The sequence below is a fragment of the Macaca thibetana genome, chromosome 9, assembly GCF_024542745.1.
Source record: "Macaca thibetana thibetana isolate TM-01 chromosome 9, ASM2454274v1, whole genome shotgun sequence".
In the NCBI taxonomy this organism is placed as follows: Eukaryota; Metazoa; Chordata; class Mammalia; order Primates; family Cercopithecidae; genus Macaca; species Macaca thibetana.
Genome location: NC_065586.1, coordinates 98865036 through 98891904, shown reverse-complemented (window position 1 = coordinate 98891904; position 26869 = coordinate 98865036). Strand labels below are relative to the sequence as shown.

General features: G+C 45.8%; 4 protein-coding genes across 11 annotated transcripts in view; 2 read left to right on the top strand and 2 right to left on the bottom strand.

The window, feature by feature from the left end:
- Positions 1 to 24361, bottom strand: part of WBP1L (WW domain binding protein 1 like) — a 79273-nt gene extending 54912 nt beyond the window's left edge. Inside the window, exon 1 of the mRNA XM_050804170.1 lies at positions 22437 to 24361. Within this exon, the coding sequence (XP_050660127.1) occupies positions 22437 to 22526 (90 nt within the window). The 5' untranslated portion in view covers positions 22527 to 24361. The remainder of the gene's footprint in view (positions 1 to 22436) is intronic.
- The window catches only part of BORCS7 (BLOC-1 related complex subunit 7), a 228286-nt gene that overhangs the window by 101350 nt on the left and 100067 nt on the right, over positions 1 to 26869 (bottom strand). The window lies entirely within an intron of this gene.
- Positions 1 to 26869, top strand: part of ARL3 (ADP ribosylation factor like GTPase 3) — a 537289-nt gene that overhangs the window by 437331 nt on the left and 73089 nt on the right. The gene's annotated exons all lie outside the window — the stretch shown is intronic.
- Positions 22458 to 26869, top strand: part of CUEDC2 (CUE domain containing 2) — a 335540-nt gene continuing 331128 nt past the window's right edge. The window contains exon 1 of the mRNA XM_050804197.1: positions 22458 to 22467. The gene's annotated coding sequence lies outside the window, so the exon portion shown is untranslated. The remainder of the gene's footprint in view (positions 22468 to 26869) is intronic.

The following is a 26869-nucleotide window of genomic DNA, read 5'->3' as shown; positions in this document are numbered from 1 at the left end:
AACTCAACAAAGCCATTTCACACTTTATGTTTTAGTTATTTCTTCTCAGCCTTACCTTCTCCTCTAAAGTAAGCAACTTAGGGGTAAGATGTGAAACATTCACTTCCATATCCCTCACAGTACCAAGCACAATGCCTTACACAAAGCAGGCCCTCAAGAAAAGATTGTTACACGAATGAAGAGATAAAGACGTGACTAAAGAGAGGATCCTGGCTGGGTGTGGTGGCACATGCCTGTAATGCCAGCACTTTGGGAGGCCAAGGAGGGTGGATCACTTGAGTCCAGGAGTTCGAGAACAGTCTGGCAACATGGCAAAACTCCATCTCCACAAAAAAAATACAAAAATTAGCTGGGTGTGGTGCTATATGACTGCAGTCCCGGTTGCTGGGGAGGGTGAGGTAGGAGGATCAATTGAGTGTCCAGGGAGGTTGAGGCTGCAGTGAGCTGTGGTCACACCACCGCACTCCAGCCTCAGTGACAGAGCAAGATCCTGTCTGGAAAAAAAAAAAGGATCATAAAAATGAAGTTAAAATATAGCTGAATCCCTAAACATTAGTACTGGTAACACCTGCCTGGTCATAGAAACCTGACAAACAGCTAAGAGGTCAGGAGAGCACCTGCATGTTCTCCAAGCTCATGAAGTCTGATGCGGCAAAGCCTCCATGTGTCTCATTATCTGTACGTCTCTCATTTCTAAGCTGAGGAATCTAAAGCACTTCAATCATCTCAAAAGCAAAATTCCCTTTCTCAAAGCAGAGCTGGGCCATGGTCTAACTCCCTAGCAATCGTTTTTGGATTTGGAGAAACAGAAGGAAGCTGCTCCTGGTTTTGTCTCTAGGTCACGAGATACCTCCATTAGCAACACCTGGAAGTTGTCTCTTTTGCATAAAGGATTGTGAAACTTAATAAGGTCTAGCTGGAAGCACAGCTCATGGCATTGTGCCTTCCCTTATTTCCTGGATCTTACATAAATCAAATATTATGTCCTCCCTCCTTAGGCTATTTGGTAACCAAATCTACTCCAGGTCTAAGATTTCATGGTTAAAAACACCAGAAGAAAACATTAGGACAATTTATCCCTCCAATAAGTTGTAGAGGGTGGGGAAGCTCCTAGAACAAATATGTCCACACCCCAAGTAAAATGATGACTAAAGGTGGTGAAACCAGAGAGGGCATCATACCAGATGCAAGGGACGCTGAGCCCTTTGTCATATAACGCCCACCCACAGCCAGGCCTGAAACCCTGCACTTCCAGGCCACAGAGAGTGAGGTGACACAGGATGACAGCAGTAAGTAAACCTACTTCAAAAACACCTTCATCCAGAGTCTAAATCATGAGGAAAGCACTAGAACAAGGCAGAAGAAATGGTCAGACATGCCTAAAGCTTGGGGGAAAGTACCTCTGAGAAAGCATCCATGCCCCATCACAGCACAGCCATTGGCCCTCCCAGAAACACTAATGTTGTTCTTCTCCTTTGAGAGACTCAAGAAACAAAGCTTTTCCAAGGCCTTGCACTGTGCTCAAAATTACAGAAAAGGTGGAGCTCGCCAGTGAGAGGCACGATAAGTCATCCTCCTTCTTCTTGCAGAGAACTCAGCAAACTTCAAGAAAATACAGAGAAGGCCAGGCGCGGTGGCTCACACCTGTAATCTTAGCATTTTGGGAGGCCGAGGCAGGCGGATCACCTGAGGTCAGGAGTTTGCAACTGGCCTCGCCAACATGGTGAAACCACGTCTTTACCAAAGATACAAAAATTAGCTGGGTGTGGTGGTGTGCACCTATAGTCCCAGCTACCTGGGAGGCTGAGGCACGAGAATTGCTGGAACCCAGGAGGCGGAGGTTACAGTGAGTCAAGATTGTGCCACTACACTCCAGCCTGGATGACAGAGCGAGACTCTGTCTCAAAAAAAAAAAAAAAAAAAAAAGGAAAATAAAATACAGAGAAACAATTCAATAAAATCAGAATTCAAGGTTGATAAACAACCTGCCCATCCATTTTAGCTGCTCCTTCTATCAGCTGGTATACAGCTGGTAACAGGATATTGCTATCCCTGCTTCCCAGATGTATATACTGGAGGTCTGAAAATGTAAAGTGACCTTGGATTAGACTAAGGGTTTTAACTGAAGGGACAGAGGTCTTCCCATGAGACTCCAGTGAAGGATGCCCAAGGGGAGACTTTCCTTTAAACTAAATTGTTCCAGGTCTCTGGCATTCCAGACCTGGCCATGCTAGCACCTAGTCTCATGACTCTGGGCTAATTACTTAACCTCTCTGAGCCTTCCTTACTTCTATCAGCATTGCACAGAGACCCCTCCCAGGCCAGCCATTTCTGTGATAAGAGGCCCATGTAATCAAAGTCTACCATCTCGTTTGTAGAGTCACAATGTATAAGCTTACAGTTAAGCCTCGGAAGAGTCACACAGGAGTCTGCTCAACCCCAAATCTCCTACATTTTGAGTAGCACAGACTCTCTAACCGAACATCTGTTCACAGTATCCTTATCTCTCCAGTGTCTTTCAGTCTCCAAATTCTTTTTTTTTTTTGAGACAAAGTTTCACTCTGTCACCCAGGCTGGAGTGCAGTGGTGCGATCTCAGCTCACTGCAGCCTCTGCATCCCGGTCTCAAGTGATCCTCCCACCTCAGCTTCCCAAGTAGCTAGGACAACAGGCATGAGCCACACCACCCAGCTAATTTTTGTATTTTTGTAGAGACAGGGTTTGACCACCTTGCCCAGGCTGGTCTCAAACTCCTGGCCTCAAGTGATCCTTCCACCTTGGCCACCCAAAGTACTGAGATTACAAGCATGAGCCACTGCACCCAGCCTCAGTCTCTAAATTCTACGTTCCATTTCTCCCTCAGCAGCGTTGCTCACCTGCTCTGAAACCCCCAGTACTGTATTGTAAGGGTAGGCATAGTCAGCCAAACACAGGATAGGGACCCACAGCTTGCACTGCCGAAAAGCTGGAAGAAGAGAAGATACGCTGGCAGGGTCTCTTCATTTTTCCATGTTTCTCTGAACATTTATGCAATCTCAGATAAGAGGATTTTCCCCAAAATTCTCTCTTCACTAGAAATTGAGGGCAAAAGTCATAAGTTAATCTTTCACTTTATACACTAAGCAAAGGTTGGAAACAGATGTGTGTGTAAAAAAAAAATGAAAGACCAAGTTTTGCAGGGTGGAAAAAAGGTTATCATTAAAACACCACTACTAGACCTGGTCAAGTAACACTGAGAATGCTGGGATTGAAAGAGTACTTTTGATTCTCATGGGATTGAGGGTACTGTTGGGAGTAACATTTTTTCAAGTAGAGGAACGTACTGAGGGCTAATTAAGAAAACTGAAGAACTGTCATAATTAGCTGAATTTTGTAACAATATTTTTATTCTTAGATCTTTTTTAAATTCTCAAGTGCAAGATCCTATCCTACAACATTAAGGAATTATTGTCAAGTTTTCTGGGGATGCTATGGGATGACATTAATGTTGAGAAATATTGTTATCTTTTAGAGACTCATTTTTTATTTATTTTTACTTCTTCATTTTTTGAGACAGGGTCACCCTGGCTGGAGTGGTGCGATCTCTAAAAGATGGCCAGCTGTAGTGGCTCCTGTCTGTAATCCTAGCACTTTGGGAAGCTGAGGTGGGAAGAATGCTTGAGGCCATGAGTTCTCGACCAACATAAGCAACATAGGAAGACCCCGTCTCTATAAAAAAACATGTTTTAAAAATTAGCTAGATGTGGTGGCACACACTTGTAGTTCCAGCTACTGGAGAGGTTAAGGTAGGGGATTGCTTGAGCTCAGGAGGTCAAGGCTGCAGTGAGCTGTGATCACACCACTGCACTCCAGCCTGGGCAACAGCAAGACACTGTTCCTAAAAAATTAAACATTAAAGGTGGGTGCAGTGGCTCACACCTATAATTCCAGCACTTTGGGAAGCCGAGGTGGGTGGATCACCTGAGGTCAGGAATTCGAGACCAGCCTGGCCAACATGGTGAAACCCCATCTCTACTAAAAATACAAAAAATTAGGCCGAGGCGGGCAGATCACAAGATCAGGAGATCAAGACCATCCTGGCTAACACAGTGAAACCCTGTCTCTACTAAAAACACAAAAAATTAGCCAGGCATGGTGGTAGGTGCCTGTAACCCCAGCTACTCGGGAGGCTGAGGCAGGAGACTCACTTGAACCCGGGAGGTGGAGATTGCAATGAGCCAAGATTGTGCCATTGCACTCCAGCCTGGGCAACAAGAGTGAAACTCCATCTCAAAAAAAGAAAAAATTAAACATAAAAAAAGTTAAGGCTGGGCTTAGTGGCTCACGCCTGTAATCCCAGCACTTTGGGAGGCCGAGGCAGGCAGATCACCTGAGGTCACGAGTTCCAGACCAGCCTGGCCAACATATGAAAACCCCATCTCTACTAAAAATTCAAAAATTAGCTCGGCATGGTGGTAGGTGCCTGTAATCCCAGCTATTTGAGAGGCTGAGGCAGGAGAATCACTGGAATCCAGGAGGTGGAGGCTGCAGTAGCCAAGATCGCACCACTGCACTCCAACCTGGGCAACAGAGTGAGACTCCGTCTCAAAAAAAAAAAAAAAAAAAAAACCCAGCCTGGCCAACATGGTGAAACCCTATCTCTACCAAAAAATACAAAAAAAAAAAAAAAAAATTAGCCAGGTGTGGTGGCACATGCCTGTATTCCCAGCTAATGAGGAGGCTGAGGAAGGAGAATCACTTGAACTTGGGAGGCGGAGGTTGCCGTGAGCCGAGATCGTGCCACTGCACTCTGGCCCAGACAACAGAGTGAGACTCCATCTTAAAAAAAAAAAAAAAAGTGAGGGCAAAACAGAACGGGAGAAAACATTTGCAATTTATATATTGGATAAAGGTTTCATATAGATGTCCTAACTGTGTGACTGTTCAGAAGCTGAACTGTAAGCATACGCACTAAGACTCCCCAAATGAGAGGGGAGACTTCTCTGACCACATAGGTCTCTTATCAAGGAATGGCTGGCCTCAGAGCAGTCTCTGGGCAATGCTGATAGAAATAAGGAAGGCTCAGCTGGGCGCAGTGGCTCATGCCTGTAATTCCAGCACTTTGGGAGACTGAGGCGGGTGATCACCTGAGGTCAGCAGTTCGAGACTAGCCTGACCAACATAGAGAAACCCCGTCTCTACTAAAAATACAAAAATCAGCTGGGCGTGGTGGCACATGCTTGTAATCCCAGCTACTCGGGAGGCTGAGGCAGGAGAATCGCTTGAACCCGGGAGGCGGAGGTTGCAGTGAGCCGAGATCGTGCCATTGCACTCCAGCCTGCGCAACAAGAGCAAAACTCCATCTCAAAAAAAAAGAAAGAAAGAGAAAGAAAGAGAAAGAGAGAGAGAGAAAGAGAGAGAGAGAGAGAGAAAGAGAGAGAGAGAGAAAGAAAGAAAGAAAGAAAAGAAAAGAAAAGAAAAGAAAAGAAAAGGAAAAAAGAAAAGAAAAGAAAAGAAAAGAAAAGAAAAAAGAAAAGCAAGCAAGCAGGCAGGCTCAGAGAGGTTAAGTGGCCCAGGGTCATAAGACTAGGCAGGAACATAGCCAAGTCTGGAAATGCCGGAGCCCTGACAGAGCCCAGTTTAAAAGAAAACCTCACCCTGGACATCACTCACTGGGAAGACCTCTGGGCCCTGAGTCAGATAAGGGTAAATGAACAAAGGATTGAATTCTCCAAGGACGATACACAAATGGCCAATAAGAACAGGAAAAAAAATTTGACATTACTAGTCATTAGGGAAATGCAAATCAAAATCACAACGAGAAACTACTTCACACCCACTAGCATGGCTATAATTAAAAAGACAGACAATAACAAGTGTTGGAGAAATTGGAACTCTCATACATTGCTGTTGGGGGTATAAAATGGTACAGCTGCTTCAGAGAAGTCTGGCAGTCTCTCAAAAAGTTAAACACAGCATTACCAAATAACCCAGCAATTCCACTCCTAGGTATACACCCAAGATAATTAAAAACAAGTCCACATAAAAACCTGTACATCAAGCCAGGCAGAGTGGCATATGCCTGTAGTTGCAGCTACTCAGGAGGCTGAGGCAGGAGGATTCACTTGAGCCCAGGAGTTCAAGGCTGCAGTGAGCTATGATCTTGCCTGTGAATAGCTTACACCCCAGTCTGGGCAATATAGTAAGACCCCCATCTCTAAAACCAAAAAAAAAACTTGTACACCGACGTTCACAGCAGCATTATTCATAATAGTCCCAAAGTGGAAACAGCTCAAATGTTCATCAACTGATGAATAAATAAAATGGAGTCTATCTATAAAATGGAGTATTAATTTGTAGGCGAAAGAGTACCTAGGTGCCAAGGCAAGAGACTGAAGGCACAAACTGTTTCAGTATAATAAAGAAAATAGTTAGAATAAGAATAGTTATAATACAAATTAGATATAGAGATGATCATGGACAATTATCAATCATTATTATAAACATTATTAATCATTAGCTTTTAATGTTACTCTTTGTTGCATTACTAATACAACCTAGGAATAACCGGCGGGTGCTGAAGGGACATTGTGAGAAGTGACCTAGAAGGCAAGAGGTGAGTCTTCTGTCACGCCCACATAAGGGCCTCTTGAGGGCTCCTTGGGCAAGCAGTAACGCCAGTGTCTGTGAAGGCACCCGTTACTTAGCAGACCACGAAAGGGAGTCTCCTTTCCTTGGAGGAGTCAGGGAACACTCTGCTCCACCAGCTTCTTGTGGAAGGCTGGATATTATCCACGCGTGCCCGCAGTCATCCGGAGGCCTAAACCCCTCCCTGTGGTGCTGTGCTTCAATGGTCACGCTCCTTGTCCACTTTCATGCTCCTCCCGTACTCCTGGTTCCTCTTTGAAGTTCGTAGTAGATAGCGGTAGAAGAAATAGTGAAAGTCTTAAAGTCTTTGATCTTTCTTATAAGTGCAGAGAAGAAAACGTTGACGTATGCTGCTTCCTCTCTCTGCTTCGGCTACCTAAAGGGGAAGGGTCCCCTATTTTGTAATCACGTGACTTGCTTCACCTTGTCAATCACTTAGAAGACTCACCCTCCTTACACTGCCCCTTGTCTTGTATGCAATGAATATCAGCGAGCCCAGCCAGGGCCACCACCGGTCTCTGCATCTTGATGGTAGTGGTTCCCCAGGCCCAGTTGCTTTCTCTTTATCTCTTTCTCTTTTTTTATTTATTACAATCTCTCGTCTCCGCACATGGGGAGAGCACCCGCTAAACCCCGTAGGGCTGGACCCTTCATTAATTGACCGTAAAAATGTATGAAGTATTGATACATGCTACAACATGGATGAACCTTGAAAACATGCTAAGTTTTAAGAAAACCAGTCATAAAAGACCACATGGTGTATGGTTCCATTCATATGAAATGTCCAGAATAGACAAATCCATAGAAACAGGAAGTAGATTAGTGGTTGCCAGGGACTGGAGGGAGGAAAATAAGGGGAATGAATGCTAATGGCTATAAGGCTTCTTTTTGGAATGATGAAAATATTCTGAAATTAAGATAGTGGTGACTGTGGCACACCTTGTGGATATACTAAAAACCACTTAATCATACCCTTGAAAATGGTGAATGTTAAGGTCTGTGAATTAGATCTTAATAAAACTGTTATAAAAAAAAAAAAGGGGGCTGGGCGTGGTGGCTTACACTTGTAATCCCAGCACTTTGGGAAGCCAAGGCAGGCAGATCACATGAGGTCAGGAGTTCAAGACCAGTCTGGCCAACATGGGGGAACCCCCGCCTCTACTAAAAATAAAAAATTAGCCAGGCGTGGTAGTAGGAACCTGTAGTCCCAGCTACTCGGGAGGCTGAGGCAGGGCAATCGCCTGAACCTGGGAGGCAGAGGTTGCAGTGAGCCGAGATCGTGCCATTGTACTCCAGCCTGGGTGACAGAGTGAGATTGTCTCCAAAAAAAAAAAAAAAAAAAAAAAAAGGTGGGGGCAGGTACAGTGGCTCATGCTATAATCCCAGCACTTTGGGAGGCCGAGGCAGGAGGATCACTGGAGGTCAGGAGTTCAAGACCAGCTTGGCCAACATGGTGAAACCCAGTCTGTACTAAAAATACAAATATTAGGCCGGGCGCGGTGCCTCAAGCCTATAATCCCAGCACTTTGGGAGGCCAAGACGGGCGCATCACGAGGTCAGGAGATCAAGACCATCCTGGCTAATACGGTGAAACCCCGTCTCTACTAAAAAATACAAAAAACTAGCCGGGGGAGGTGGCAGGCGCCTGCAGTCCCAGCTACTCAGGAGGCTGAGGCAGGAGAATGGCGGGAACCCGGGAGGCAGAGCTTGCAGTGAGCTGAGATCCGGCCACTGCACTCCAGCCGGGGTGACAGAGCGAGACTCCGTCTCAAAAAAAAAAAAAAAAAAAATACAAATATTAGCTGGGCATAATGGTGCACGCCTATCGTCCCAGCTACTCAGGAGGCTGAGGTGGGAGGATCGCTAGAACTCAGGAGGTCAGGCTGCCATGAACTACGATCGTGCCACTGCACTCCAGCCTGGGTGACACAGGGAAACCTTGTATCAAAGAAAAGAAAAAAAAAGACTCAGAAACCATCTTCCCCTCAGAACAGGAAATGCCAAATGGAGGTTGGGGACACAAGTCAAGGATCCCCTCAATGCAGCACAGTACTGTGTACGACAGCAGACAGAGCTACATGTGGTCTAGCCCTGTGGTCAAGATGGGTGATGACTCCTATACTTGACAAATAGCGCCCATCTGCATTGGTGGTGACCCCATCACTCTTCTCGCTAGAGAGCAAAATGACGTGCAAACAAGAATAATAGTATCGCTGGGTGCGGTGACTTGTGCCTGTAATCCCAGCTACTTGGGATGCTGAGGCAAGAGCACTTGAGGCCAGGAATTCAAGACCAGCCTGGGCAACATAGCAAGACCCTGTCTCTACAAAAAATTTAAAAATTGGACTGGGCGTGGTGGCTCACGTCTTAATCCCAGCACTTTGGGAGGCTAAAGGGGATGGATCATTGAGGCCAGGAGTTTGAGACCATCTCTAGTAAAGATGGTCTCATCTAGTAAAGATGAGTTTACCCCATCTCTAGTAAAAATACAAAAATTAGGTGGGCATGGTGGTGCATGCCTGTAATCCCAACTACTGGGGAGGTTGGCAGGAGAATGGCTTGAACTAGGAGGCGGGGGTTTCATTGAGCCAAGGTCGTGCCACTGCACTCCAGCCTGGGCGACAGAGACAGATTTCGTCTCTTAAAAAAAAGGTGAAAGGTATTTTAAAGCCTGACCAACATGGCAAAACCTTGTCTCTACTAAAAATACAAAAAAATTAGCGAGGTATGGTGGCAAACGTTGGTAATCCCAGCTACTCATGGGGCTGAGGTCTGAGAATTATTTGAACCCAGGAGGCAAAGACCGCACTGTGTTGAGACTGTGCCACTGCACTCCAGCCTGGGCAACTCTGTAGAGTCTCGCTCTGTTGCCCAGGCTGGTCTCCAACTCCTGGGCTCAAGTGATCTGCCCACCTCAGTCTCCCAAAGTGCTGGGATTACAGGCTTGAGCCACCGCGCCCGGCCTACATTTTTGTTTTTAAAACAAATAAAGAACCCTACCTGTACCAAACAATTTTATGGTTATATATATGTGTGGGTGTGTGTATTAGTGTGTGTGTGTATATATATGTGTGTATATATATACATAAAGTTTATGTATGAATATTAATATATCTATGAATATGCAGCATAAGCAGAAAAACCACCAAAAATGCATACCAAACCACAAACTTTCACTTTCTACTCTAAACAATATATATATATATTTTTTTGAGATAGAGTCTCACTCTGCCACCCAGGCTGGAGGACAATGGTGCAATTTCGGCTCGGTGAAAGCTCCGCCTTCCGGCTTCACGCCATTCTCCTGCCTCAGCCTCCCGAGTAGCTGGGACCACAGGTGCCCACCACCACGCCTGGCTAATTTTTTGTATTTTTAGTAGAGACGGGGTTTCACCATGTTAGCCAGGATGGTCTCGATCTCCTGACCTCGTGATCGGCCTGCCTCAGCCTTCCAAAGTGCTGGGATTACAGGCGTGAGCCACCAGGCCCGGCCAACATTTTTTAATCTTTCTATTATTTAACACTGTTATGAGCATGTGTTGTTTTTGTGTAATTAAAAAAGAATGTAGACTGGGCACAGTGGCTCACGCCTGTAATCCCAGCACTCTGGGAGGCCAAGACAGGCAGATCACTCGAGATCAGGAGTTTGAGACCAGCCTGGCCAACATGGTGAAATCCTGATCTTTAATAAAAATACAAAAATTAGCCAAGCTTAGTAGTGTGTGCCTATAATCCCAGCTACTCAGTGAGCTGAGGCAGGAGAATTGCTTGTACCCAGGAGGTGGAGGTTGCAGTGAGCCAAGATCGTGCCACTGCACTCCAGCCTGGGCAACAGAGCAAAACTCCATCTCAAAAAAAAAAAGTATTAGTCCTAGCTACTCAGGAGGCTAAGGCAGAAGGAACACTTGAGGCCAGGGATTCAAAGCTGCCGTGCACTATGACTATGCCTGTGAATTACCACTGTACTCCAGCCTGGGCAACATAGCAAGATCCTACCTCTACAAAAAATAAAACAAGGCCGGGAGCAGTGGCTCATGCCTGTAATCCCAGCACTTTTGGAGGCTAAGGCGGGTGGATCATGAGGTCAGGAGTTCAAGACCAGCCTGGCCAAAATGGTGAAACCCCATCTCTAGTAAAAATACAAAAATTAGGTGGGCATGGTGGTGCATGCCTGTAATCCCAACTACTGGGGAGGTTGGCAGGAGAATGGCTTGAACTAGGAGGCGGGGGTTTCATTGAGCCAAGGTCGTGCCACTGCACTCCAGCCTGGGCGACAGAGACAGATTTCGTCTCTTTAAAAAAAGGTGAAAGGTATTTTAAAGCTGGGTGACAGAGCAAGACTCTGTCTCAATAAATAAATAAATAAACAAACAAATAAAACAAAATTAGCTGGACACTGTAGTGTGTGCCTATAGTCCTAGCTACTTGGGAGGCAGAGGCAGGAGAATCGCTTGAGCCCAGGAGTTCGAAGCTGCAGTGAGCTATGACTGTGCCACTGTACTCCAGCCTGGGCAGCATAGCGAGACCCTCTCTCTAAAAATAAAAAAATTTAAAAAAAATTAAAAAGGGGCCTGGTGCAATGTCTCATGCCTGTAATCCCAGCACTAGCACTTTGGGAGGCGAGGCAGGCAGGTTACGTCAGGAGTTCGAGACCAGCCTGGCCAACATAGTGAAACCCCATCTCTACTAAAACTACAAAAATTAGCCAGGCATGGTGGCATGTGCTTGTAGTCCCAGCTACTAGGGAGGCTGAGGCAGGAGAATCGCTTGAACCTGGGAGTCGGAGGTTGCAGTGAGCTGAGATCACACCGCTGCACTCCAGCTTGGATGACAGAGCAAGACTTCATCTCAAAAAAAAAAAAAAAAAAAAAGGCTTAAAGCTCAAAGAAAAGCAGCAATCAGCTCTAAGGAAGAAAAATGGAAAGTCAGCCATTGTGCCAGATCACACTGGGGTGGGTTTTATGCTCCTCACCCCCTCCCAAATGTAGCAAATGGATTTGCAAAACTTAAAGACAAATTATCCAAGGAAAAAGAAAGGAGTAAGCAGGATGAACTCACACTATTCAATTCTGTATTCAAGTTCCAAAGAGCTACAATATTCCAACATCCTGGTGTAGAAAGCCAAATAGTAATTTCTTCTCCCAAATGAACCACTAAGAGAGAAAAATATTTAAATCTGATCAATAAACTAAGTTGTGGTTTTTTTGCTTGTTGTTTCTGTTTGATGAAACTGCCAGGTGGGATTTTAAATGAGGAAAATAAATTAGGAAATGGCAAACCAAAAAGCAACATGTAGAATTCTGAAAAATACGAATATTTTCTCCATGAATGCATGCCTCTGATCTGAAAGGATGTGTAATAAAAGTGTTACAGTGTAACATTTGTCTTGCTAGATATTTAAAAATCAAAACAGACATGTTTTCGTAACTCTCCACTCTAGGACCCATCCTTCCAAGCCACAAACAGTCTTGTAACATCTTACATTTATTTTTACCTCTTCCAAAAATGTTTAAGTTAAATTATTCTAAACACCTGAGATCTTGAATCAAAACTTAGCTTTGGCACTGTGAGAACAACAGTACCAGGAGCAGAAGATAAACAACTCCTCTGATTTCCCACAGAAGAAAGTGTGGAAAGGAGAAAACCAAAAGTAAATAAACCAGAGCTATGGGAATGTAACTGAGTAAACAAGCATATCCCAAAAACCCAGACCATGCAAGACAGGCGATCTGCAAGTCTGAGAGGATGACCTACTTAATCCCCACATCAGGAAAGCTCAGAATTGTATCAACACGCCTTAAAATTCAATAGGATGGGATTTGTTTCCCCTTTCTTGACCTCCAAGGTTGCAATGTTCTGGATTTACTTGTGTTTGTTTGTTTGTGGTTTCCACATAGCATGCAGTTTTCAGGCCAGACTTTGCTCCACCTAGTGGAACTGAAAAGGATGGTTCAAAAGGGAGACCTCAGCCTGTCTACTGTATGCCACCAAGGAGACAGGCCACCAAGACCCTCTGTTGCTGCAGCGTGTGCCTGTAGTCCTAGGTCCTTGGGAGGCGGAAGCAGGAGAATCCATCACTCGGTGGCTGCTCTTACTGGCTGTGCAGTTAAGTGGGATCAGTGGCCCCAGTGATGTCCATGTCTGGGGTAGTAGGAGCAAGGAACCAACCCAAGCCATTCTACCACCTGGAACCTGATGATCTCCCAAGTGTTAGCCCTAATAGCTGACGGCAGGAAGGGAAGAGGTCCTCTCAAGGGTATGGGTGGACAGGCATTCAAAAGACAGGTGAAGTTTTGAATCCAAAGCCATGCAAGATACCCACAGCATCCACAAAGACCCGCCGGCTCAAACATCCACAGATGAGCTGCCTCCTAGGGGCCTGAGAAGAGGACTCTCCTTGAGACACAGCCATCCTGAGGTCCAGGACACTTAGCTTCTCTTGTGGCAGACCCTGAGAACACCTAATGATTTCCACAGGCTAAACGTGTGTGAGAGCAAACCAACGTTCCTGAGGCCGAAAATCAGAGTAGAGCCAGGACTTGGAATGGGGAAAGGAAAAAGTTCTAAGAACATGACTCAGTTCTGATTGGTTGCAGGACTGTGGAGGACACTGAGCAAATAAAGTAATTGACCAGCAGGTTTTCACTGGGACCAAAGCAAATCATGTTCTTAAAATAAAACCACATAGCAGATCAAAGCAAGAGGAAAGAAAGTTCAAGATGGGGTAAATAAGGGAGGCTCACCTGCTTACTGAATCACAGACCAAAAAAATGTGTTTTTTTCAAAATGTTTGATGTTGGCTGACAAGACAGAGCTGACTGATCACATACATCAACAAACCTGAAAGGCAGTGAGATTCGGCATATCAAAGCTTCAAACCGTCCCACCGAAAACCTGCTGTCCAAGGTAATTTCCTACACTTCACAATGCTATGTTGTTCTTGCAAGAAGGCTGACCCCAAGCTCTGCGATAATGAACAGGACCTGGTAAGGCCACAGCAGGTCCCACTAAGCCAGGATTTCTCCACCTCGGCACCACTGACATTTTGGGCTGGAAAAGTCTCTGCTGTGGGGGGCTGTCCCGAGCATTCCAGGATGCCAGTGGCACTCCCAAGCTGTGACAGTGACTAATGTCCTCTGGAAGGACAAAATTCTCCCCAAACCTAAATTCAGACATAGAACAGAATCAAGAAAGTCACCTGCAAAATCTCCAGATCTCAGTTCCTGAAGTTAGTCTGGGGAGTTGATACTAACTTACAAACCATAATACACTCTGAGGAATGCAAATAGCAATGATGGTGATCATTATTACTATACTTAATAATCACTGAGTATATTCCAAGAGCTTTACATATATTATGTCTTTTCACCTCATGACAACCCCACACTAGTACAAGTCCCATTTTATAGATGAGGAAGCTGAGGCACAAAAAGGTTATGTAACTTGCTCAAGGATAGTATAAAGTTTGGAACTCAGGTGGTCTGACCCCAGAGCCCATGACATGACCACTATGTTTGACTGTACCAAACCCCTACTCTGGAAAGCTGTTAGATCATATCCCCCAATATATAGTCATTATCTACATACAGCTATTTAGTTTAAATTATTATAAGTAAATATCACATTGGTCGGGTGTGGTGGCTCACAGCCGTGAGCTGTGTTGTAATCCCAGCACTTTAAGAGGCCAAGGTGAGCAGATCGCTTGAGCCGAGGAGTTCAAGACCAGCCTGGTCAGCATGATAAACTCCGTCTCTACAAAAAATACAAAAATTAGCTGGGTGTGTGTGTGTACCTGTAGTTCCAGCTACTAGGAAGGCTGAGATAGGGGGTTTGCTTGAGGTGGAGATTGCAGTAAACCGAGATTGCACCACTGCACTTCAGCCTGGGCAACAGAGGGAGATCCTGTCTCAACCAAAAAAAAAGAAAAGAAAAAGAAAAAAAGAAAACCTTAATTGGGCACAGTGGCACACACCTGTAATCCCAGCACTTTGGGAGGCCAAGTCGGGCAGATCACCTGAGGTCAGGAGTTTGAGAACAGCCTGGCCAACATGGCAAAACCCAGTCTCTACTAAAAAATACAAAAATTAGCCGGGCATGATGGTGCATGCCTGTAGTCCCAGCTACTCAGGAGGCTGAGACAGGAGAATCACATGAACCTGAGAGGCAGAGGTTGCAGTGAGCCAAGACCACGCCACTGCACTCCAGCCTGGGCAACAGAGTGAGACTCTTTCTCAAAAAAAAGAAAAGAAAACCTTGTGGTAAGTGAAATAAGCCACGAAAGACCACATAGGGTACCATTCCCTTTATATGAAATGTCCAGAATAGGCAAATCCATAGGAATGGCAAGTAGATCGCTGGTCACTAAGGGATAGAAGAAAAGGGGCTGGAAAGGGAAGTGACTGCTAACGGCTATGGGGTTTCTTTCTGGGCTAAAGAAAATATGTTAAAATTGGGTGGGGCGTGGTGGCTTCCGGCTGTAATCCCAGCACTTTGGGAGGCTGAGGCCGGCGGATCACAAGGTCGGGAGATTGAGACCATCCTGGCTAACACAGTGAAACCCCGTCTCTACTAAAAATACAAAAAATTAGCCGGACGTGGTGGTGGGCGCCTGTAGTCCCAGTTACTCAGGAGGCTGAGGCAGGAGAATAGTTTGAACCCTGGAGATCGCCCCACTGCCCTCCAGCCTGGGCCACAGAGCAAGACTCCATCTCGAAAGAAAAGTAAAAATAAAAATAAAGAAAATATGCTAAAATTAGCACTGATAGTCACAAATTCTGTGACTATACTGAAACACCAATTTATGTATACTTTTAAAAGGGTGAATTTTTTGGCATGTAAATTATCTCAATAAAGTTTCTTTTTTGGCCGGGCGCGGTGGCTCAAGCCTGTAATCCCAGCACTTTGGGAGGCCGAGACGGGCGGATCACGAGGTCAGGAGATCGAGACCATCCTGGCTAACACGGTGAAACCCCGTCTCTACTAAAAATACAAGAAAATTAGCCGGGCGAGGTGGCGGGCGCCCGTAGTCCCAGCTACTCGGGAGGCTGAGGCAGGAGAATGGCGTGAACCCGGGGGGGCGGAGCTTGCAGTGAGCCGAGATCGCGCTACTGCACTCCAGCCTGGGGCACAGAGCAAGACTCCGTCTCAAAAAAAAAAAAAAAAGTTTCTTTTCTTTTTTCTTTTTTTGAGATAGGGTCTCTCACTCTATTGCCCAGACTGGAGTGCAGTGGCGCGATCTAGGCTTGCTGCAACCTCCACCTACGGGGCTCAAGCGATTCTCCTGCCTCAGCCTCCTGAGTAGCTGGGATTACAAGTGCACAAGAATTTTTGTATTTTTAGTAGAGATGGGGTTTCACCATGTTGGCCATGCTGGTCTCGAACTCCTGACCTCAAATGATCCACCCGCCTCAGCCTCCCAAAGTGCTGGGATTACAGGTGTGAACCACTGCGTCTGACCTGATTATATCTCCATAAAGTTGATATAAAAAGTAAATATGGGCGGCCAGGCACAGTGGCTCATGCCTGTAATCCCAGCACTTTGGGATGCCAAGGTGGGCCGATCGCCTGAGGTCAGGAGTTCAAGACCAGCCTGGCCAACATGGTGAAACCCCGTATCTACAAAAAAGTATGAAAAAAATTACCCAGCCGTGTTGGCAGTGCCTGTAATCCCAGCTACTTGGGAGGCTGAGGCACGAGAATCCCTTGAACCCAGGAGCCAAAGGTTGCAGTGAGCCAAGACTGCACCGTTGCACTCCAGCCTGGGCAACAAGAACGAAACTCCATCTCAAAAAAAAAAAAGAAAAGAAAAAAAATTAAATATGGAGGGCCGGACATATGGCTCACGCCTACAATCCCAGCACTTTGGGAGGCTGAGGAAGGAAAATCGCTTGAGCCAAGGAGTTCAAGACTAGCCTGGGCAATACAGTGAGACTTCCTCTCTTTAAAAAAATTTTTAACTAAAAAAAATTAGGCTAGGTGTGGTGGCTCACGCCTGTAATCCAAACACTTTGAGAGGCCAATGTGGATCACTTGAGCCCAAGGAGTTTTAGACTAACCTGGGCAACATGGTGAGACTCCCATCTCTATTTTAAATACACACACACACACACACACACACATATATATATAAAAAAAAAAGAGAGAAGAAAAAAAATTAAATATAGGGCTAGGTGTGGTGGCACGCACCTACAGTCCTAGCTCCTTGGGAGGCTGAGGTGGAAGGATCGCTTGAGCCCAGGAGTTCAAAGCTGCAGTGAGCTATGACTACACCACTACATTCCAGCTACAGAAACTCTATGGGCAACAGAGCAAGATCCTGTCTCTAAAAAATAAAAATATGTAAATAAACAAATAAATATTAAATATGCTTCAAAATTCAGTTATCCTAGCCACATTTCAAATGCTCAGCAGCCACCTGGCTAAGTGGCTACTGAATTGGATGGCACAGAGAGAGATCATTTCCAGCATCACAGAAAGTTCTACTGGATGGTACAGCCTTAGATGAATGGATGAAAGGCCTCCTGACCATGTGACAACAGCCTCCCTTTCCAGCCTCCCCCAGTTCCACACTCCTCCACACATACACACACAAAGCTTCTGCCACAGAGTACATGCTACCTCCAAACACACTCTCCATTTTCATTCTTCCACACTGGAATCCATTTTTCCCTTTCCTGGTTCATAGATATTCTACTCATCCTTATCAACCTTTAAAGTCCTGAACAAATGCTTTTTCCTTAATGAAGTTCTTCCTAGCACCCCATCTTCCTCTTGCCCTAGCAGAATCAGTTGCTCTGACAGTCCTTTGTTTGTACTTGCATTTCAGCAAAACCTCTGGATTACAATTCACCGTGTGTGTTATCTGTTCTTGCCACAAGATTACCAGCTACTGGGGAACAGGGATTCCATACTCATTTGATGGTTCCCAGAGCCCAGCAATAATAGCCTGCTGCAAAGAGTAGACGTTTCAGTAAATGTCCATTCTTTCATGCCTACTGAATTCCACTGAAAGAGTTTACAGAAACTCAAGGTGCTGATTTTACACTTTGGTATATCAAATGCACTAAGAAGGTGAGGTAAAAGGGGCTAGAATCTGGAAGTCTCGCATCCTACTATTGTACAAGAAGGAATGATGGTGATGGCATTGACATACCATTTGAAAGAAAGGAAAATGGAGCCAGGCGCGGTGGCTCACGCCTATAATCACTGCACTTTGGGAGGCCAAGGCGGGCAGATCACGAGGTCAGGAGATCGAGACCATCCTGGCTAATACGGTGAAACCCCGTCTCTACTAAAATTACAAAAAAATTAGCCAGGCGTGGTGGTGGGCACCTGTAGTCTCAGCTACTCGGGAGGCTGAGGCAGGAGAATGGCATGAACCTGGGAGGTGGAGCTTGCAGTGAGCAGACATCGCACCACTGTACTCCAGCCTGGGTGATAGAGCGAGACTCCATCTAAAAAAGAAAAGAAAAGAAAGGAAAGAAAAGAAGGAAGAAAGAAAGAAGAATGAAATAGGGCTTCCAGGCTGAAAACTGGGCAATGGGGGTGAGTAAGGTGAGGTGGGAACCAAAGGGTATGCCATTGAGGGTTAGGTGGGAAAAAATAGCAGGAACTGGGGCCCCCATCCAGCTCGAAGTTTTAAGCTTGGCAAAGGAAAGGAAAGGTAAGGACTGCATCTCTAGAGATGTGTCCCTAAACCACTGGCTGAGTTACCCTATGAAAAAAGACATTTCTACCAAAACATTATTTTATTTATTTATTTATTTTTATTTTTTTTTTTGAGGCAGAGTCTCCCTCTGTCCCCGAGGCTGGAGTGGAGTGGCGCAATCTCAGCTCACTGCAAGCTCCGCCTCTCGGGTTCACGCCATTTTCCTGCCTCAGCCTCCCGAGTAGCTGGGACTACAGGCGCCCACCACTGCGCCCAGCTAATTTTTTTTTATTTTTAGTGGAGACAGGGTTTCACCGTGTTAGCCAGGATGGTCTTGACCTCCTGACCTCGTGATCCGCCCGCCTCGGCCTCCCAAAGTGCAGAGATTACAGGCGTGAGCCACCGCGCCCGGCCCAAAACATTATTTTAAATAACATAGTCAAATATTCTGTTTAGGCCGGGCACAGTGGCTCACACCTGTAATCCCAACACTCTGGGAGGCTGAGATGGACAGATCGCTTGAGCCCAGGAATTCACGACCAGCCTGGGCAACATGGCGAAACCCCATCTCTACAGAAAAACACAAAAATTAGCAGGGTGTAGTGGCATGCACCTGTAGTCCCAGTTACTCAGGAGGCTGAGGTGGGAGGCTCACTTAAGCCTGGGAGGTCGAGGCTGCAGTGATCCAAGATCACATCACACCACTGCACTCCAGACTGGGCAACAGAGTGAGATCCTGTCTCAAAAACAAAACAAAAACAACAATGACAAAAACAAACATTCTGGTTAAATCTAAACAACCAAAAGAAACTCTGTGTATCTCAATCATAATCTAACTGGAGGAAACAAATGCCAAGGCTGTTGGAGTCTCTATTGTTTTCTCATTATTTTTTATTTTTTGAGATGGTGTGTTACTCTGTCACCAGGCTAGAGTGCAGCAGCATGACCTTGGCTCACCACAACCTCCACCTCCCAGATTCAAGAGATTCTTCTGCCTCAGCCTCCCGAGTAGCTGGGACTACAGGCGCACACCACCATGCCTGGCTAATTTTTATATTTTTAGTAGAGACGGGGTTTCACCATGTTGGCCGGGATGGTCTTGATCTCTTGACCTTGTGATCTGCCTGCCTCGGCCTCCCAAAGTGCTGGGATTACAGGGGTGAGCCACTACGCCCGTCCTTTTTCATTCTTTATAGATTTAAGCATTCACGTCTGTGAGCTGTAATGTCATAACCTATAGGAGAATTAAGTCTAAGTTCCTAACCACAGAATGAACTAGATGATGAACTTTCCAGGGCCTGCCTGCATAACAAGAAATGGCTGTTTCAATGCAGAACTGGTAACAGGGAAAGCAAGTTGCCCAATATCATTTATTTCTGATAGTAAATGTGTATGTAAAAAAAAAAAAAAAAAAAAAAAGATTTTAAGTAGATCAATTTTGTGGGAGAAATGCAATAAGGTGCAGATATCATTATTCGACACAGAATGAGTACAAGTAAGTCCTCCTGAATTCAAAGTTAGCTGGACTTCACTGTTGAATTAAGGACAGTGGGTACTTGAAGTAGCCCTGTGCCAAAACGGCCTTGGGATTTTTTTTCCTTACTGATTTGTACAAGCAACCCTTTCCCCCCAGACAAAAAAAAAAACCCAAAAAAATACATTGACTAAATTGTGGTGGATTTAGAGTTAATAATTATATAGCAACTTGCATTCCAAAGGTTAAAATTCAAAACAGAAATCTCACTATAGATATCTGGTAGTCCCGGACAGAAAGAGACAGGGTATAAGGTGAGGGATGGGAGTGTATGGGGAGTGTCAGGAGTGAGGGTATGTGGGCGCTGGTTAGGAAGAGGGCCACCGCTCATTACAAAAACTTTCCCTCCTCTGCAGGAATTGTAACCACGTAACAGCTATTGGTCAGTGCTAGCATTCATCCAAATGCAACAAAGTACAAAAGACACCTGTCCCCAAAATTAAGTATTAGAAGTGCCAGAGTACAAGAAAGCAGCCTGTGGTTTGCAAACTGCAATTAGGATACAATATTAACAATCCCCTTCCACATCTTCACAACACCTCCCAGGCTCCATGACCTAGTAGGAACCTCCACTTTCCATCATTCCCCTTGCTGAAAAAGTGGATCTAGTTCCTATCTTTGACCAGCCCATCTCCAAAGGCTCTGACATTCCTAAACCAACCCTCTACCGATGTCATTTATTGGTTATTGGGGACAGCCTTTTCAAGATACTTATAGAAACAGACACGCGCAAAGGAAAAGTAAATTCTGTGTTTACTATATTCTATATTTTGTTGTCTGAGGACTATAACTTTTCTAGTAAACAAAGAAAATGTATTTCTCCTTCCAATTTATGATTTTCACTGGAAAAACAACCCCAACAAAGGCTAAAACAGAAGGGTCCCAACCCTAGAAAAGGGAATATGCTGGGCTAGAAAATGAGCTCCATTCCTTTCATATGGTATTTCTAGTATACACAAACATATCCTAAAGAAAAATTAGATGCTTCAATGCATAAATAAATTGTGGTAAGCCTACCCAGCAGGGAGGCCGAGACGGGCGGACAACGGAAAGGTTACGAGACCATCCTGGCTTGGTCACTAAAAAATAAACAGGAATGAGGTGGCGGGCGCCTGTAGTACTAGTGGCGTAAAACATGCTACGATGTGAATAGGCCTTGAAAACATAACGCTAAGTGAAAGAAGCCAGGCACAAAGACCACATATTGTAGGATCCCATTTATATAAAATATCCAGAATAGATAAATCCATAGAGACTGAAAGCAGACTGGTGGTTGCCAGGGGCTGGGGGAAGAGGGAGACACAGAGTAACTGCTTAGTAGGGACGAGGTTTTCTGCTGGGGTGATGAAAATGTTTTGGAACTAGATAGAGGTGGTAGTTGCACAACATTGTAAGTGTACTAAATACCACTGAATTGTTCACTTTAAAATGTTTTTTGTCATGTGAATTTCAACTTATTTTTTAATCAGTATTTTAAAATAGAGGATAATGGGCAAAACAAGATGTATTTGTGAAAAGGCAGTCCTAAAACTCCTAGGGAAAAGATAAGTATTTTTGCTGGCACTCAGTTTCTGCTCTTGTTCACAACAGAAGTTCAAGCGCTAAGTTGTATAGACTTTGCCATTATGCTATGTGTCTATGTGTGTATGCCTTTCTGGAAAAAACGGGGAAAAGAACAGAAAGTGAAGAAAAAAGAATAATAAAGCTTTGCCAAATGCAAAGAAGGAGGGGTGATTGCCCCCACTGCACCCCACCCAACTTGGCACCAGGAGTAACGCTCTGGTTAGGGTTTCGAAATGCCAGCTGGAGCTGGAATCAGCACATGCAAGCTTCTCTGCCTGGGTAAGGAGCAAGCCACCCAGCAAGAAAAGCTGGGGTGCTCCATTTGCTGCCCATATTGGCATCAGAACCACCCTGTGGTCAAAAGCCCTGAGCTGGCTCAGATCAGAATCCGTGCCTTGCTCTCCCAGGCCAGCCAGCCTAACGGCAAGAGCTTGTTACAGCTCAAAGAGTGCTCCTCCTCCTGAGGGGTTCCACTCTGTTTCATCCCACCTGCCTTCTGAGAGTCCTGCCTCCAACCAAGGGCGCCATGGCTTACAGATTTAAAAATGGGGCCAAGTCTCTCCCAGGAACATAATAATTTTTTTTTTTTTTTTAAAAGAGACTAAGATGCCCTCGGAACTTTCCCCAGTCCATCCTGAAAGAAATATTCTCTCAGGATCCCCTCCTTCATAGGCCAACTCAATAGCCTGTGTACCCCTACACAGACAGACGTACATACTGCATTGCTGCCTGGGACACCTGCTCCACAGAGGGACACGAATAAGGCCCACATCCCCAGCTTGGCACCGCTATCCAGCCACAGTCACCCCAGCCCGCCTAACCAACCTGCCGTCTCAAACGCCCCTCACTCGCTTGGCATCATGCCTCTGCCACCTCCTTGACACCAAAACTGTCACAGGTGTCCCTCAGCTAAACACCGACGCCCCTTTAGATCCTGTCCACACCAGGCATAGACGCCCCTCTCGGGACCCCTCAACTCTTGGCAACAACACTCCTTCAGACCCCTCCAGCCAGGCCTCGACGACCTCCAGGACCCAGCATGGCCCAGACGCCCCCTCCCCCTTACCTGCGGGGGTTCAGCCCTGGCTGACAGGGGGCTGGGCAGCGCCTGGAGGAGCAGGAGCGCCATGCCACCCAGGAGCCTTCTCCTCTCCATCCCCCTCCTGCTCCTGCTCCTCCGCCACGGCGCCGCCACCTCCCTCCTCCTCCTCCCTCTCCTCCTCTACCCTCTTCTTCCTTCTTCCCTTCTTTTCCTGTTTGACTCTCCCCTCCCGCTTCCGGCTCGGCTCCACTCCGCCCCGCACAAAACACCCTCCCAGACACGCGGGAGACTCTCCATTTCCAGCTCCTCATTGGCCTTTGCCCTTTGCCCATTGATCAATGTAGCTGTCGATCAAACGTAAGTCCCGCCTTCTCTTGAAGACGAAGAGATCCAGCCAATAAAAAGTAGGAGGAAGCTGGGCCATCTTGAAAGCTGCGAGGAGGTGTAAAATGCGTCCCAACCCGCAGAGAGTGGCGGAAGTAGCTACATAAAGGGGCGAGGCCACACAGGTGGATGGAAAAGGCTATTACTGATGTAGCCATCTTGAGTGTGGCGGAAGTACTAGTTTTCCAGTTTTCCACAGCAAAAAAAAAAAAAAAGAAAATGAGGTATAGTGGTTCTTAACGGTGCTGAAAAATAAATTATTCCTGAAAGGTAACCAGGCGCTCCTGAAAAGGAAAACAATTGCAATGTAAAAATCTTTTAATGTCTTTTGTCTTGCAGCACAGCACTATAACCAGGATGCCTCTCTTGGTCTCAACTGCCCAAATAGCAACTTAGGTCCGTTTAAATTCCCTAGAAGATAGTACCTTTATCTGAGGCATAGTGCTTCGTCACCCCAAGTTCGACGGACGAAATTCTGGTTCTGCCTCACAAATTGCTCTGAAATCCACCATCCATTGCTTCAATCCATGTTCTTCTAGCTAAATACAAATGGCTTCCCTGCTGCCCTGCAAGTTGCCAATTCTTCCCTCTCAAATTTCTGCCACATACCACAACCGTACCACATTAAACCAAATATTATTATATCATGGCCTCCTCTTTTAAATACTTCATCTACCTACAGAATAGAGGGCCCAAACTTCCCAACACAGTCCTCTCTGTGACTTCGTCCCTGTCTACTCTTTATGTCACCTCTCACCACTACATTTTCCCACACATTCCACTCACACTGACCACTGAAGAGATGCCCAATAAGTTCCTTGCTTACAAACTCCTAGCCCCCACTCCTTGCTGCTGCTTCTGGATTCTCGTAACACATCTGCCTGCCTGGTATGCAGCTTTTTGTATAGCATATCAGGTCTTTCTTCTTCTTTTAAAGCCTATAATATTCTGTACAAGGCTCAACCAGGAGCTTGATCAATGTTAGTAAAATAGCCAGGCGTGGTGGCTCATGCTTATAATCCTAGCCCTTTGGGAGGCTGAGGCAGATGAATCCCTTGAGCTCAGGAGTTTGAAACCAGCCTGGACAACATGGCGAGACCCTGTCTTTACAAAAATAAAAAAATTAAATTAGCCGAATTAGTCAAGCATGGTGGTACGCACTTGAAGTCCCAGCTACTTGGGAGGCTGAGGTGGGACAATCACCAGAGCTAGGGAGGTTGAGCCTGCAGTGAGCCTTGATTGTCCCACTGTACTCCAGCCTGGGCAAGAGAGTGAGACTCTGTCTCCAAAAAAAAAAAAAAAAGGCCAGGTGTGGTGGCTCATGCCTGTAATCCCAGCACTTTGGGAGGCTGAGGTGGGCGGATCCCGAGGTCAGGAGCTCGAGCCTGGCCAACATGGTGAAACCCCATCTCTACTAAAAACACAAAAAATTAGCCAGGCGTGGTGGTGCACGCCTGTAGTCCCAGCTACTCAGGAGGCAGAGGCAGAAGAATTGCTTGAACCTGGGAGGCAAAGGTTGCAGTGAGTCGAGATTGTGCCACTGCACTCCAGCCTGGGTGACAGAGTGAGACTCTGTCTCAAAAAAAAGCAAAAAAAAAAAAAAAAAAAAAAGGGCCAGGCGCGGTGGCTCACGCCTGTAATCCCAGCACTTTGGGAGGCCGAGACGGGCGGATCACAAGGTCAGGAGATCGCGACCATCCTGGCTGACACAGTGAAACCCGGTCTCTACTAAAAAAAATACAAAAAAAACTAGCTGGGCGATGTGGCGGGCGCCTGTAGTCCCAGCTACTCGGGAGGCTGAGGCAGGAGAATGACGTAAACCCGGGAGGCGGAGCTTGCAGTGAGCTGAGATCCGGCCACTGCACCCCAGCCTGGGCGACAGAGCGAGACTCCGTCTCAAAAAAAAAAAAAAAAAAAAAAAGTTGGTAAAATAAATGGACAAAGGAAGACCCATGGCAAATAACACAGTTGACTGTAGCAGTCAATTTCCTCTCAAAAACCTGTCAAAATGTTTTACAGCCTGGCCCAGTCTAGCCCCCATCTGAACCCAGAGGGAGTTGTTCTTGGCTTAAGTGTTGGAAAAATGGGAAACAGGTAAGAGTTAAGTCAGTTTTGCCTCAGCTTAAGAAAGTCCATAGTTCTGGGTCTATCTTGATCCTGCTTTGCCAAGTACTGCAAAAAGTGACAAGTATTTTTGCCAATGTCTCATTTCTTAGAAACTTATCTATCCCACAAGTCAAGCTTCTTAGAGAAGAAGTAAAAATTGAATACTAGGCAAGGACCAAATTATTTTCATGGCACAAGGTTTCTCAATCCTGGCCTCAAAAAGTTGTAAGTCTTCCATATAAAGGCTAGGTTTCATAATCACTAAGAAGCCCCAGGTGGGGTGCAGTGGCTCACGCCTGTAATCCCAATACTTTGGGAGGCCAAGGTGTGAGGATTGCTTGAGGTCAGGGGTTCAAGACCAACCTGGGAAACATAGTGAGGCCCTCTGTCTACAAAAAACTTAAAAATTAGCTGGGCATGGTGGCATGCACCTGTAGTCAGGAAACCTTTAGGATTCTGGTTCTAGCCAGGATTGAGGAAAAGATCTTAGATCAAAAGGAAGCTTCTATACCTCTTCTTCATTTCCTCCTTCTCTCCTGAGCAATGGAACCTTTTACCCATGCAATTCAAGCCGAACTCAGGAAAAAGAAGCTACTCAGGAGGTTGAGGCAGCAGTGAGTCAGGATCATGCCACTGCACTCCAGCCTGGGCAAGAGAGTGATACCCTCTTTCTCTCAATAAATAAGAAATCCCAATTCAATTTGGCAAACACCAAGGATTTTGCCGCAACTTCCTTTTCTGCTTTTACCTGAAAGCTTAAGCTGAGCTATTGGATAGGACAGTCTGGATTAGCACTTCCCACACCAAGGCCTTTTAGTAACCTTAACTGCCTCTTGTTCAACATCCCACAGCAGCCAACTCAAAGAAGAGAGATGTTACAAAATGAGACTGAGATGCAATTTGAGTGACCACTTTTTAGAATGTCCCTGAACATTATAGCCACCACATACCTTCTAGACATTTCCAAAAGAGCAGTTGTCTATAAAAGAACAGGAAATCCAAGAGGCTTGAGGAGCTGAGAAGGAATGGGAAACATTGTAGGTTCTGAAAGAACATCAGTCAGGAGTTGTTTCCAAGCTCGACTGGCTCTGATAATGTTTCTCTTTTCCTATTTGCTTTTGGAAATAAAGTCAGGTCTCCTGTCCTAAGGAAGCTAGCTCAAAGACAGACTTTTCTGTTCAGATACCAGCTAAAATCAAATTGCATACGCTACAACATGGATGAACCTTGAAAACATTATCCTAAGAAGCCAGACACAGAGGGCCACATATTGCATTACTCCACTTATATGAAATGTTCAGAATATGCAGATCTCTAAAGACAGGAAGTGAATTGTGAGGTGCTGGCAGGTAGGGAGAATGTGGAGTGACTGCTAATGGGTATGGGGTTTCTTTTGGGGCTAAGAAAAATGTTCTGAGGCCAGATGCAGTGGTTCATGTGTGTAATTCCAACACTTTGGAAGGCTGAGGTGGGAGGATCGCTTGAGGCCATGAGTTCAAGACCAGCCTGGCAACACAGTGAGATCCCATCAAAAAAATCAAATTAGCCTGTAGTCCCAGCTACCCCAGAGGCTGAGGCAGGAGGATCACCTGAGACCAGGATGTTGAGGCTGCAGTGAGTAGTGATTGCACTACTGCACTCCAACCCAGGTAACAGAGTGAGATCCTGTCTCAAAATAATTCTGGAATTACATAGTGGTGATGGTTGTACAACTTTGTGACTACATTAAAAACCACTGAATTGTATACTTTAGAAGGACTAAGTTTATGGTATGTGTCAAGCTGCAGTCAATTCCTTGGCCTCGGGGAGGAGGCCCTTTCCGCTTAGAGCAGTGCTCCTCCACTTATGGTGCCGAGACCAATAGATTCAGCATCACCCGGCGATGACCAGAAATGCGCATTCTCAGGCTCCAACCCAGAGTGACAGAATTAGGAATCTGCAACGGACCCTGCAATCTGTGCTTTAAC